We start from the raw sequence: 14659 nt of genomic DNA, 5'->3' as shown, positions 1-14659 counted from the left end.
CGTATTTCAAGCAGCCTGTTTCTCTGGGTAGGTGCTCAAACCCCAGTGTGTGTGAGACTGCAAGAAAAGGGCTACAGGCCGAGTGTGTATTTGTAAAAAGCCCTCTCCCTCCTCTCCTCCCAATCTCCAAACTGTACAGCTATAACCTTGATCAAGCATCTCCAGGATCAGTCATCAGCCCAACTGCATATAAGTGTAAGCCTGTATATTCACCTGGATTGGGTACCTGCAGCCCCAGCCCCTGTACAGCGGGGAAAGCGAAGGCCACACCCCCTCTGATGCAGGTGGGCAGGGAGGGGTGGGCACTGGCTCCTCCCCTAACATGCCAGCCAACGTAACTGAGCCAGCTGGAGGGGGAAGTGAGGTGTGCCAGTAAAAGGGCTGGGGAAGATTATTTCCCCTGTGGAAAAAAGAGGAAGCAGGGATCCAGTTGTGATTCTCACCGTCACGATGGAGACTGTGCGCTTTCCCTGGGGCACTGCAGTTCCATGCTGCCCCTTAATGAGGCTGGACTGCCAGGGGCCAATCCAGCCCTCTGTGAACCACAAAACACTTCTGTGTGAAGCCCCTTCTCCAAGAATCCAGCCAAGCATTGGGAGTATTCAGGGAGGGTGGAGAAGACAGAATTAGATCCTGTACATTTCAGCCACTGCTTCACACTGAGCTTTTCCTCTTCTCCCCCCATCCCCTTTGGAACAAATAACCATAAATCAGATCCATAATGGCGGGGATAATTAGGGGGTAATTTCAGAATAATTACACGGTTATTTATGTCTTGCCGATTACATGGCACAAGTGTTACCGTGAACAGATGTAAACTTATAAATGAATAACCAGTAAGTAAATATCATGTAATTACAGAGCTAGTCTATGGTCATTGTTCCTTATTAACTCAAGTGCTTCTCTTCAGAACAGCTCAACAAAAAAAACCCAACAGAAGCCCCGAGATTCCTAAATTATGTGGATCTGGTTATTCTGAGGGAATTGGTGCATTAGGCTTTTGCAGTTCTGTGCCTTATGTGTGAAAGCCTCTCCTTGCCTCTCCATGGGCCTGATTCTGAGCACCCCTGATGTCCACAGGCCTGATTTGGCTCTCCTTTACACTGATGAAAAGGCCCGCTCCAAAGCCCCTTCACGTCAATGGAAACACTTCCATAGATTTGAGTGGGCTCTGGATCAGGCCTCAAATCACGACTGACTCCACTAAAGTCAATGGTGCTATGCTGGCGTGAAACCACAGGAAGCGAGATTAGAATCAGGATTTCAGTGGGTATTAACGGAAGCTCAGAATCTCATCCTGAATGGCACCAGCACAACTATTCAATGAACCACTTGTTAGGAATGGGTGTACATATTCAGTAAAGTGAGTAATATTTACCAATATGGTTTCAGTTCCAAATTAGGGTCAAATCCAAGGGCTATTATAGAGGAGACGGCCTTAGGCTGCAAGAACTGGATTCAGATCCAAGCTTCACCACAGTTCAGGATTTTGGTTCAGGTCCCTTTCAGGCTATTTTATCTGACGCATCTAAATCATGTCTGGGGCTTGGGCGGACTCCCAGTCACTTAGGCCAGGCCTTTTTTGGAAGCAGCATGTATGCAGCTCAGGTTCTGGCATTCAGGGCTTGTTTTCCTTTTACATGCAAACTCATATGTAACCACTGCTAGACATTCAGTCTTAAACATAGGAAATCCCTGCATTTCATTAGGAATGTGTCCATAACAGATCAATGATCTATCTAGTCCAAGAGTCTGTCTCTCACAGTGGACAGTGCTTCAGAAGAAGGGATCAATACCTTGTAATTATATCTAATAATGCAATACTTCCCCATACAAGGGCAGTTGCACTTTCTTTCTGATCCCAGTTGGTGAATGGCTTTTCCCTTTTTAATTCCTATACTTTAAAAATAATGCTTATAACTTACACTGTTTTAAAGACAGTCTATTAGACCCCAGCCCTGCACGCTTCACACAAGAGAGATTCCCCCTAATTTCAATTGGAGTCCAGATGTGTAAGGGCTGGGAAGAGAGACATTAGAGTCAATATTGAGTGTGACATTTCACCAAAGAACAAAAAGGCAGAAGTAGAAGGAGTAGAGATTTATCTTGATTTCGTGCTGCTTTTCGTGGCTCAGAATCTCATCATACTTGATCTTGTATGTTGGGTTTTGGCCTTTGCTGCCTCGTGTGATAAAAGCCATGCAGCCTGCAATTTAGTAGACTGGTAAGATTAAAGATGATCCCCAGTCCCAGACTGCAAAATTTGGGGGTATTTGGGTCAGGGGGTTTGGAATGGTTTCATCTCTGCTAGAGACAGGTCCAGCAAGAACACGGGATCTAAACATCCCTTAACTTTGGTGGTACTGGTGTCTATACCCAAAATACAGCTCTGAATTAGGCGCATGTCAAGCTGACACCAATCTTACAGCAGGAGGAGTGGGAAGGATGTGGCAATCGGCCCTGGTGCTATCTACAAACATATCCAAGATGGCAGATAGAAAACAAAAGTGGAGGAAAGCAGGGGAGAATAGAAGGGGTGAGAGGAGACGCAAAAGGGTCAGATTGGAAAGAGGAAAAAGAAGAAAAGTAAAAAGTCTTAGGACCAAGTTGCGAACCTCTTACTCATCTGGGGGAATGGTGGCTTGAGATGTTCCAAGAACTTAGCTTTCAGCCTTTCTTTATTTTCTTGTAAATAAAATGTGAGGAGCCATATTACTTTTGCCTCTGCTCATGATTTTTTCAGACATTAAGCCTAGCTCTATGCACCTATATATTTGACTTAGACACACACACACCTCCTCTTTTTCCTGGTGTTAATCCCATCATATGGGGTCCGCTCTAGGTGTCCTCTCTCTCCAAAGCACTTTGCTCAATCCCTTAGCTTCTATCACACCACAAACTAACATCTTCCCTTATCAGGGGTAGCCGTGTTAGTCTGTATCCACAAAAACAACAAGGAGTGCGGTGGCACCTTAAAGACTAACAGATTTATTTGGGCATAAGCTTTTGTGGGTAAAAAACCTACTTCTTCAGATACCCACAAAAGCTTATGCCCAAATAAATCTGTTAGTTTTTAAGGTGCCACCGGATTCCTAGTTGTTTTTGTATCTTCCCTTATGACATCCCACCATTTCTTCTTGGGTCAGCCTCACTGTCTTTTCCCTTCAGTCTTGATCTCTTGGATTCTCTTACCCACATAGTTGTCTAGACCGCGCTTTACATCACCAAACCATCTGAGCCTGCACTCCCTCGTTCTTTTGTTTATGGCTGTTTCTTTGAGTATGTCTCTAACCTACATGTTCCTCACATGGCCCTTCTTGGCTTACCCGGTCACCCATCTCAACATTTGCCTTTGCACGGAGCAGACCGTTGGCTCATGTTTTTCTTCTTTGGTGCCCAACACCCAGCGCCAGACCTTAAAACTGGACACACCACAGGGCAAAAATCAGAGCTGGTGTAAACGGATGCAGCTCCAGTACAAGTAACAAATAAGGAAGTCAATGGAGCTGATTAGCTATATGAAGCCTGAATTTTGCCCCATGTATTAATTGTACTAAGGGTGGAATTCACCTCAGCATAAGACTCAGGCACCACTCTAGTCCCCAGTCCTGCAGTCTGATCCACATGGTGTGTGCGCATTCATGTGAAGCCCCCCTGGAATTTGTGAGACCCCACATGATCTGACTGCAGGACTGAGGTCTTAGGCCCAGTACTGTGACTGACACCACATAGACGGACCCCTTCACATGGATCTGTGGCATCTGTTGCAGAAGCAGGACCCAAGATTTCAAGCTCTTTGGAGGCAGGGACCACACTTTCATCTATGTTTATACAGCACTTAGTCCAATGGGGCCCCAATCCGGATCATGGGCCTCTGGGCAGGGTTGTAATTCAGATATTAAATAACAATAAGACATCATGGTCAATAATAACCATTGACTCCCCGGGATCACTCAGGGGTGAAATTCTCTGGCCTGTGTTATTCAGGAATTCAGACTAGATGGTCATAATGAGCCTTTCTGGCCTTAAAATCTAATGTTAATAAGCACAACATCCAACAGTAAATATTTATAGGTTTGGGCCTTTAATTTGTCAAAATCTGCCCATCGTGCATACAATGGATTTAGGCAACAGAAACTTAAGCACAGCTAACCTTAAGGACCTGGATTTAATTTATCTAGCATACATGAACACCAAGAGCACATATCTAAAAGGTCCGGAGTTTTTGCTGTTGAGGTTTTTTTTGTTGATTTTTTTTCTGTGTTCCACATTTGCCAAGCACACCTAGTAACTTGCTCTTTAAAATAAAAATAACTTGTGTTTTCAAAATATCTTCCCCTCCATCCTACCCCTCCCCCCCCCAAAAAAAGGTGGCAAAGCAAGATTTTGGTGCTTATTAAAAATTGCGAATCACCCCAAAGTTCTGTATTAAGGCAAATCGTGATGCAAGATTGTGGAGCTGATTCCCTAGTCCCTACCCTATGAAGAAAATGCATCAGCTACTTTCTCAGTATGGATCTTGCTGGAATGCACGTTCTTGGATTCCCCACCACAACAGCCTTATTAAAAAAAGATTATTTCAAGGACATTTTGCCTGAACAGATTCTGTTATTGTGAAGGGGAATAATAAATAACCATACCTAGCGTTCACATATAGCACTTTTCAACAGCAGAGCTCAAAGCACATAGGGGAAACTGAGGTGCAGAGACTAACCCAAGGTCAACCACCAGGCCAGAGCTGAGAATAGAACCCTGGTCTCCTAAGATGCAGTCATGTGCTTTAACCACTAGACCCCACAGCCTCATTCCAGCACCAATGAGACTCTGAAAACCACAGGGTTGGAACATAAAAAAAAAATAAAAAAAAAAAAACCCCACAATGAAAGTTGTTGCTTTTTTATCAGAATTTTTCCAACCAGTTTGCTTCATACAGGCAGAGATGGATCCGGCTCACAAATTATGGATCCGGAATCACATCCAAATCCAAACTTCATTGGCGTTCAGCGTCACGGTTTCAAGTCCAGGCCACTACAGAAAGAGGCCTCGCTTCCTGATCTTATAGAACTACTGGTAGACGTTAGCGATGAGCCTGACCCAGAACACTGCGTCAGTATACAGACTACAATATCCTTCTACGTTAGTTGTTCTCAAGCCTTCCATTCTGTGGACCTGATGACAGAGAAAGATTTCTCCATGGACCACCTCTTTCCCAGTTTCTCAACACACACACCCCCACCCCACTCCCTTACGTGGTTCTCCAAGTGCCATTCTGCGGACTAACAATAGCCCATTGTTTGAGAACAGTGACCTTAAGCCTTCGGGGTCTGATCCAGCTCCCATTTAAGCCAATGGAAATCCTGTTTCAATGGGGCAAGATCAAGATCTCATTTGGTTAGCACCTTTAATGCCAGAGTCCTCAAACTGACAGAGGAACATTGGCCTGTTTATCTCCTTTAACTGCGGCATGATAGGTTAGATGTTAGCTCAACCTTTCTAACTATCCGGATGGTTAAGCACTGGAACAGGTTACCGAGGGAGGTTGTGGAATCTACATCATTGGAGGATTCTAAGAACAGGCTGGACAAATACCTGTCAGGGATGGTCTAGGTTTACTTAATCTTACCTTAGCATGGGGGGATGAATCAGATGGTCTCTCAATGACCCTTCTAACCCTATATTTCTATGATTCTCTGATTGTAAATTGTAATAATCCTTATCTGTTGGTAACTTTGTCTTATTTTGAAGAGGGGGTGAAGGTTAGAGATGGGGGGGGGGCAGGTTAAGCCAGTTGGCAATAACATGTCACAGGTGTGAACTCGTGTTTCATTTTCACTCTGGAGGCGGGGTTGGTGGGAGGGTGCGGGTGGGGAAGAGGGAATGCACTCACAACCCCTCTTCACTGCCAGTCCAGAATGGCATGTGCTGAGCCAGTGGATGCCGAATGCAATGAAAAGTGCTAACAGGTCTCATATCTGCATCACAGCCTCATCTAAGTGTAATTAATTAGTAGCGCAGCAAGTGGGGGTGAAGTCGCATTTTCTATAGGCTTTTCATTCTGGAGTGATTATTACAGGAGTGATATCGTCAGCGTGCATTTATTCCAAACTAACAAAATAGCACTTAGTGACTGAAATTTTCTTGCTTCTTAAACTTAACATAGAGAGTTCCCGGAGGCTTTTTTCCTTCCCCGCTCTTACCACTATATTTATAGTGGGACACGTTATCTTGTGTGTTATTGTGAGGGAGGGATTTGTGTACATCCCCACCGACTGAGACATAAGAGTCATTTCCAAGAGGCTTCACTACTGCAGCAAATGGATCGTTAGATAACTTGGTGTCACCATTCTGGCTAGAAAGGAACTTGAAAATGGCTTGTTGACCTAGGTGTAAGGTAGTCACCCAGGAAGCAAAAGGTCATGGGTCCACAGCCTGACCCTTCCTTCTAGGACAGCAATCCTTCACCTTTGGGTTTTGATAAAATTGGATCGTCTCCATTTGAGATTATACAGCGAATTGCAACACTGTAATTAGCCAGGATTCCACTGCAGAACTGGAAAAAGGGAATCAATCATTGTCAATGTCCCCTCCTGTTTCACGAGGGTCTTTTCTTGCACCAAATTATTTCTAAAAGGTGGCCACATGGCTGTAAAGGTAGCAGCATGTGGAAAAACCTCAGCCCACAGGAGATAAATGGTTTGGAGCATTAGTGCTGTGACGAGGAGGAACTGGTACAGAGAACCAGTTTTACAGCTTGTGAAATTAGTGACTAGCTCCCTTGAGCAGAAAATAAGGACCACAATCATTCCTAAGCTCGCTTACTTCTTCAAAAACCGGTTTAACAGGGAATGATACGTCTCGCGCCATGAGTACCCAGAAAATTTGCCTCATTTCCCCCAAAGTCTAGATGTTGTCTCAGCCACACGTATTACACAGGAGTCATTCCAGGACCCTCAACCTCTGGTTCTATCTCAGCACAAACCATTCTAGGAGAGGCAGCTATTGGCTATCAGCTTCCTCTACTGTTCTGGTGACCTTGGTGGGTGGGGGAGAAGGAAGGAAGCAGCAGGAGGAGAAGGCCTGGAGAGGAATCAAGATTCAGCCTTCTCCTTCTTTTTGCCCTTTTTCAGGAAGGATGGGGTCCGGAATTTCTTCTTCTTCTTGGAGGGAGATTTGGATGGCGAGCCTTCTGGGGACACAGGCCCACTAGTAATTGACTCGGTTTTGTCCTTAGGGGCATCTGGGTCAGCATCTGTGGTTGTGGTCATCTGGCTCATTCCTTTGCTTAGGGTGTCTTCTGCAGTTTGGTCGTCATCTTTCCCGTTCACGACCACCGCTGCCGGCTGCGCCTCCTCTCCAGCAGCAGTGGGATCGGCAAGGGCTTGGCTGGTGTCCGTCTTAGCACCTTCACAAAAGAAAGACACAAGGCATGAGGATTTATGGAGGCAGGGTCCCCAATCTCACTAGAAGGGCTGCTACTTTGTGTGGCTACAGGGCCGGATCGCCTGGCTTTGCGAAGTGGTTTTGACTGGGAGATTGCAGGCTAATAAGGAGTGGGCATTTTCCAGCTTGCCTAGAGCTAGCCCTGTGGTCTTACTATAATCATTCCACCAGTGACTTCAATGAGGAAATTCTAGCTTGACACTAGTTTAAATAGAAGCAGAATTTGGCCCAAGGGGCAAGGACATTGTCGTGGTCTGATTCCCTTCTCTCTGACACCATTGTAAGTCCATTGGGTCTGGCTCTCCTGTGCCGTGCACCTTGAGGATCTATACATCTCTGCAAAGTGGGCGTGATCTGAAGTTGGTGGTGTGTTTCATCCACTTTGCACAGGAGGTGCAGGGCAGTGGGGAATCAGGCCTATGGTATTTACATGGACTAGACCTTATCATGCTCCCACTGAATGGGAATTTGGCCCTTGATTTCAACAAAAGCCAGAGCAGTCTTGCTGTGATGGGGAGAAAATGGGACACTGATGGGTTGAGACAATATGGCCGGGAAGGATCCTCTGACCCACATCTCCTGGACCCGGGGAAAGAGCTTGTGCTTCACGTTGCCTCCTCGGTTTCATTTTTCCTCATTGAATGCAGGCAGAGCTAGAAGTCGAAACTAAAGGTATGTCTACACGGTAACCGCTGCAGTGGCAGAGCGATGCTGCTGAAGCTATGCCACTGTAGCACCGTGGTGTAGACACTTCCAACAGCAGTGGAAGAGGTTCTCTTTCTGAGAGGCTGACGGAAGAATCCTTCCGTCAACCTAGCCATGTTTACACCAGGGTGAGGTCAATCTAATTACAGTGTTCCAGGTGCAAAATTGTTCAGAGCCCCTGAGCAAGGTAACTAGGTCAGTCTATGGGTATGTCTACACTACCCACCAGATCGGCGGGTAGTGATCGATCTATCAGGGATCGATGTATCGCGTCTTGTCTAGACGCAATATATTGATCCCCGAACGCGCTCCCGTCGACTCCGGAACTCCACCAGGGTGAGAGCAGAAGCAGAGTTGACGGAGGAGCGGCAGCCGTCGATCCCGCGCCGCGAGGACGCGAAGTAAGTCGATCTAAGATACGTCGACTTCAGCTACGCTATTCTCGTAGCTGAAGTTGCGTATCTTAGATCGATTTCCGCCCCCCCAGTGTAGACCAGGCTTACGCGTAAATCTGGCCTAGGTTTAAAACCAGAAGTCTCTCAACTTCGTCCCTGGGAAAAAGAGGTTGCAAATTCCGTCTATGGAACTCCAGAGAAGAAGGGGTTATTGCTAAGCAAACATGGTGCCCAACAGGAGCAGATTGGCCAAGGATGGTCAGAACTCCTGGAAGCCTGTCTGCTAAGTGACCAGTACTTTTAAACAGTGCTAAGGGTACCTAGGCACTTGGATTTTCCATTTGCTCACTCATGCTGTTTTTCCCTCTGAACCCACAAACACAGACAGGAGTGTGGTGTTTTGCAAAGGGCTTCTTTTGCAACTAGTGTTAATGAATGATCCTCTTTGACAATGAACGCAGGAAGCTGTGTTCTGGGAAGAAGCAATTAAACAATTGCATGCATGCCTCTTTTCCTCTTCCTTCTCCTCTCCCTCTCTCTTTTTTTCCCTTGTCCCGTAGATTTCTTTATTGGATTTACTAAGATAATTATAACTAACACACCAGACTTCCATAGCACCTTTCAACTAAGGATCCCAAAGGGCTTTACAAAGAGGTGCTGAGCCACCCAACACCCTTGTGAGGCATGCGGTATGATCTCCATTTTACAGATGGGGAAACTGAATCATGGATCATTTAGGCAACTTGCCCAAGGTCACGCAGTAAGTAAGAAGCAGAGTGAGGAATAGAACCCATGGATCCCCTGCTCTAATTGCTAGACCGCACTCTTGGCTGATACTTGTCACAGCTTGTGTAAAGCCCACGCAATATACGTAGTGGAGCAGCTGTTCCCTTTGTACATATTCATCATGAATATATTGCTCCCTGGCTGTTTTGCCAACAAATTACCTTTCACCCCTTCCCCGTAGGCCAGTGGTTCCCAAACTGGGGTTCGCAAACCCCTGGGGGTTCGCACAATGTTACAGGGGTTTCGCCAGAAAAATTTCCTTAATGGCGGCCAGAGGACCCCGGGCATGGGAGGCAGCAGGTGTGACCCAATTGCAGAGCAGACTGTGGAGCCCTGAGTGGGCAGCCGAGCCCCAGTCAGCGCGGGGCCAGCAGCCCGAGTCCCGGTCAGCGGAGGCGCCGGCAGCCCGAGCCCCATGCAGCGCGGGGCCGGGCAGTTGGGGCCAGCAGCCCGAGCCCCAGCAGTCAGCGAGGGCCAGCAGCCCAAGCCCCACGGAGTGCAGAGCCGGCAGCCCAGACCCCGGCCAGCAGGGGCCAGCAGCCTGAGCCCCATCGTGGGCAGGGCGGCAGCTGGGACCCCAGGCACGCAGGTGGCAGCTTGGACCCCTGTCTTTGGCAGATGGGAAGTTGGGTGGCATGAGGGGCAGAGTGAGCAGGGGCTACGCTGTACGTGGGGGGTGGTCCAGGCTAATTTGTCCCTCACGGGGCACCCTCCTAGGGATGGCCCTGGTGGTGGAAGAAAAAGTGTTTGCGCGCCAAACCAGCTGGAACCAGGTAGTAGTCACTGTAGCAGCGTTCAGGTGCCTCAGTAATTCGATACTAAGTCATTTTCTCTGGAGTGCTGTTTTGCTTCAGTGAGAGGTGAGTGAATGTTAGCATCACACTGAGGAGATTTAAACTTAAATCCCTGGAAATATTCATTTTTAGGAGGGGGTTCATGAGATTTCACATTTTGGTGAAAGGGGTTCACGGGTTGTTAAAGTCTGGGAACCACTGCTGTAGGCAAATATGGGCCACGTTTAAAAAAGTGATACGACTGCTTTGGTGTTTGCCGAGCTGCTGGTTTTAGAGCTAGCACTGGGATAGAGCTAGCATCAAAATATGGATAATATGTGGTATGGTGAAAGCTGGATCTCCCCCCTCCAACCCTCCCAGAGGCTGGCTGTAAGGACACATTAACCTTGTTAATTCAGACAGTGAATACATTTTGTGCAGGCATCCCCGCCATGATTCCATAAGGATTTGGGATAGAAAGGAAATGGCACGGAGGAGGAAGCTTTCTTTTCAGAGCCTGCAGTGCAGAGAACATTTGGAATCAGGCAGTCAACCCCCAATCTTGGCTGCCCTCATTTGTAAGGCCTGGCTCTTTGCTTGACTCCTAGCCTGCCTGCACCTCCACCCAGTGCTCCTTGACTTAGAGCCCGATTCTGGCGAGCACAGAGCGGTACTTACTCAATGCGTAGCGCCCGTCTCTGCTGGGGTTGTTCCTGTGACTAAGTGCAACTCAGTGAGAATGATGGTGACCCTCAAGACGCAATACAGTTTAAAAAACATTAGTGCTTCTCTACGCAGAGACCCAGGGTACATCTACCCTTCAAGCTGGGGAGTGGATCCTCAAAGAGACATACCCGTGCTATCTCTGAGCAAGCCCGTGCGCTAAAAATAGACTGCAGCTGCAACGAGGCACCCTGAGTACGTATCTGTCTGTGAGGATCCTGGGATCTTGAACCTGTGGGCTCTCAGCCAGTGCCGCATCCACACCACCACCTGACAACTCTAGCCGGGACTGAGGAATTGGGAGCCCAAAGATGTAACACTCCACTAAGTGCACCAGCCAGAGGGACCTGACTGGAGATGCTCTGGAGTCCCTGATTGGACTGGGTATGCTACTGAAGCCAAAAAGAGACACAGGAAGTGGTCTGTGCAAGAAGGTGGATCCTGGCTTGCTGCTGCTACAGACCCTGCTGTCCGCTACTTGGCTCCTGGCCTCGTCCTCGGTTCCTGACTTTGATCCTGCTCTGTTCCCGGCTCCTGCGCTTGGTCTCATTCCAGTCCCTGAACCCGGTTGCTCTGGTTTCTGACTGCTCTGGCTCCAACCCTAGGCCCTGATCCGTGGTTTTACCTCCTGTTTCCTGTCTGACTTTCGGCTCTGACACCGGGCTCCTGACTTTGGACTTGTCCATTGATCTTTGGTTCCTGAACATTGTGCTGCCTACCAGGCCAGACTGCCCACGTCCCAGTCACTAGTACGGTCTTCCACAGCCCCCAATGCCGTCCAAGACACCAGGACGCTCCTCCACTCATGCCGCTGTGTTAGCTTGATGAGAGGTGAGGTGAGTATGTCTCCTCAAACTCCCAGGTTAAGGTGTAGACATATCCTTAGTACACGGCAAGCCAGGGTCACCTGAATGTACAGTGCACTAGCCTGCTGTGGACTAAGTCACCACGCGGACCCAACTACCATGCATGCCAAGTTCCGGAGTGCACTTTGACGTTCCTCAAAGCGCACCACCGAACTTTTAGTGCGCGGTAGTCAAGTCCACGTCATGACTTAGTGTGCCACAGGCTAGCGCACTCTACATTCATACCTGCTGTGACAAAGTTCCTCCTCTATCTTGGTGGGTCCTGCGCTTATTGGCGGATTTTCTTGCCTCAGAGATTCACCATGTGGGTTGGGGAACAGCCCAGAGACCTTCCCCTCTGGAAGAACCCACAGTCCAGGTCAATTGGGAGGTTTGGGGGGAACCCGGGCCCGCCCTCTACTTCGGGTTCCAGCCCAGGGCCCTGTGGACTGCAGCTGTCTATAGTGCCTCCTGTAACAGCTGCATGACAGCTACAACTCCCTGGGCTACTTCACCATGGCCTCCTCCAAACACCTTCCTTATTCTCACCACAGGACCTTCCTCCTGGTGTCTGATAATGGTTGTGCTCCTCATTCCTCCAGCAGTACACCCTCTCACTCTCAGCTCCTTGCGCCTCTTGCTCCCAGCTCCTCACACTCGCACCACAAATTGAAGTGAGCTCCTTTTAAAACCCAGGTGCCCTGATTAGCCTGCCTTAATTGATTCTAGCAGCTTCTTCTTAATTGGCTCCAGGTGTCCTAATTAGCCTGCCTGCCTTAACTGGTTCTAGCAGGTTCCTGATTACTCTAGTGCAGCCCCTGCTCTGGTCACTCAGGGAACAGAAAACTACTCATCCAGTGACCAGTATATTTGCCCTCTACCAGACTCCTGTACCCCACTGGTCTGGGTCTGTCACACTGCGTAGACAAGCCCTTACTTCCGTCCCTCTCATCACGGGAGATTGGTCAGCGCCGAGAAAAATCCAAAACCTGAAGCAGACCAGAGTCCATCTGTAATTTTGACTACACCAAGCCATTAGATTTTTGCCTACTTAAAACAGTAACACCCGTCACTACGCAAAGGTATGTCAGTCAGTGGCTGGCGTGAGAAGTACTTTGGCGAGAGAAGCACAGTGCCAAGTCCTGAGAAAGTACTAGAGTAAGAATTCAGCCACACATTTTCAAATAAAGAAATAATGCAAAGGCGTAATAAGCCGGCTAGGACTGAAGAAAGAAAGTAGCTTCAGCTCTCAGACAGGCTGTGTATTCAATAGAGCTGGGTGAAATTTTTCAGCTCCAGCTTTCTGCCCCCTTCCCCCCCCCCCCCCCCCCCCCAAAATCCAGATTTGCCACCCCCGCCCCACCTCCCGAGATGTCAGTTTCGTCAAATTGTTTTGGTAGTGGGAAAAAAGAGTAAAAAAAAATTCTGAAAAAAATCTTTGCCTCTGTAAGACGCTCTCACATTAGGTGGCATGAGGAATGCAACACTGCATCACCCCCAGACCCTGCGCTCTGTAATATCCTTAAATGTACATGGCGTAGGGGCTTGAAACCTGCCCAGACTTTGGTCTCCTGCGTGGCAGAGAGGGAGCTGCTAGGTGAAACGATTCCTACAAGTATCTATAACATTGATTTTTTTTTTCATTTTACCGCCCCGAGCCCAGTAATGACTTACCATCAGAAACCTCATCAAATTTTAGAGCTTTCCTTTTCCCATGCTGTCTTTTAGGACACTAAAGGCACAAATTGTGTATGCAACAGCGGAAAGTGATGTGCACAATGGGAAGCAATGGGGAAAAGACAGAAGAACTGCAAGAAAAGCTGTTTATAGCAAGCGTAAATAGCTTTGCTGGCCAGTTTTGATGCTGGCCATTTGAACTCATACCGCTGGTGTTTTGAAATCAGTAAGCTAGGACAAAGCTCTGGTCTCAGATCTGCCCGGCAGATCTTGAATCCTATATTCCATTCCTCCCCCATACACAGATCCCCCACTGATAGGGTGACCAGATGTCCCGATTTTATAGGGACAGTCCTGATATTTGAGGCTTTGTCTTACATAGGTGCCTATTACCCCTCACCCCCATCCTGATTTTTCACACTTGCTGTCTGCTCACGCTACCCACTGAGCTCAGCGAAAGTTCTGTGAACAGGGCGAGAAGAAAACTGTCAAGCCCTCCTGGGCAGAATTTTGTCCATTAAGCAGATTTTGTGATCTTGGTGCGGTGCTTTTGAGGGTGGGAGATTCCTTCTACAAAGACCTGAGGCTACAGCTGGCTTCTTTTTACAATGTTCAGGACTATCTTTGGGCGGAAGAGAGACAGGAGATAAAAATGGGGCATAAAAACAAATCCTTCTCAAAATCTTGAGCAAGGAAAAAGTCAGAGCAACTCTTCTGAAACAGCCTATAAGAAAGGAGCCTTTCTTAAAAATCCCTCCGAAGTGAGAGGCATCGGCATCTTAATAGAGGTCTAAATTACACAGTTGGATGGTCAAATCAGCACACAGGCAGGTAAAGTGGAAACTTTCAAGTATCAGTGCTTACATACAATGGTGAGGGTTTCTAGAGAAACGACAGATAGAATTTATGATGATAATAATAATAATGCTTTGCTCTCATGTAATACTTTCCCACAGTAGATCTCAAAGTGCTTTACAAAGCAGGTCAGTAGCATTATCCCCATTTTACAAAGGGGGAAACTGAGGCATAGAGTGGGGAAGTGATTTGCCCTAGGTCACCCAACAGGCTAGGGGCTGAGCCAGGAATAGAACCCACATCTTCTAAGTGCCGGGCTGGTGCTCCGTCCAATAGGCCACCCTGCCTCTGAGCCTAAGTGCTGATCGGAACAGCCAAATGCAGAACGTGCAGGTTCTATTAAGGTGCCCAACATTTGAAAACTGGTGCCTATTGGTCTCCCATATAACGAAAGACTGATACTTGGCGAACTGAAAGCTAGCACATTTGGAAGCTTTTCCATGGAGCTGCATCCCTGCTG

The 14659-nt window shown here is 47.8% G+C and overlaps 1 protein-coding gene across 2 annotated transcripts in view; it reads right to left on the bottom strand.

The window, feature by feature from the left end:
• Positions 1 to 7088: 7088 nt before the first annotated feature.
• Positions 7089 to 14659, bottom strand: part of ADD2 (adducin 2) — a 28256-nt gene continuing 20685 nt past the window's right edge. The window contains exons 14-15 of one of the 2 annotated variants that reach the window (XM_026657159.1): positions 13964 to 13966; positions 7089 to 7402 (exon numbers count right to left, since the gene is read on the bottom strand). In XM_026657159.1, the coding sequence (XP_026512944.1) occupies positions 7089 to 7402; positions 13964 to 13966 (317 nt within the window). The remainder of the gene's footprint in view (positions 7403 to 13963; positions 13967 to 14659) is intronic. The other variant, XM_024207761.2, reaches the window with a different exon arrangement.

Source organism: Terrapene carolina, unplaced genomic scaffold (assembly GCF_002925995.2).
Source record: "Terrapene carolina triunguis isolate 2854851 unplaced genomic scaffold, T_m_triunguis-2.0 Scaffold53, whole genome shotgun sequence".
Classification (NCBI taxonomy): domain Eukaryota; kingdom Metazoa; phylum Chordata; order Testudines; family Emydidae; genus Terrapene; species Terrapene triunguis.
Note: the sequence above shows the minus strand (reverse complement) of the source record. Positions and strands in the feature narration are given on the sequence as shown.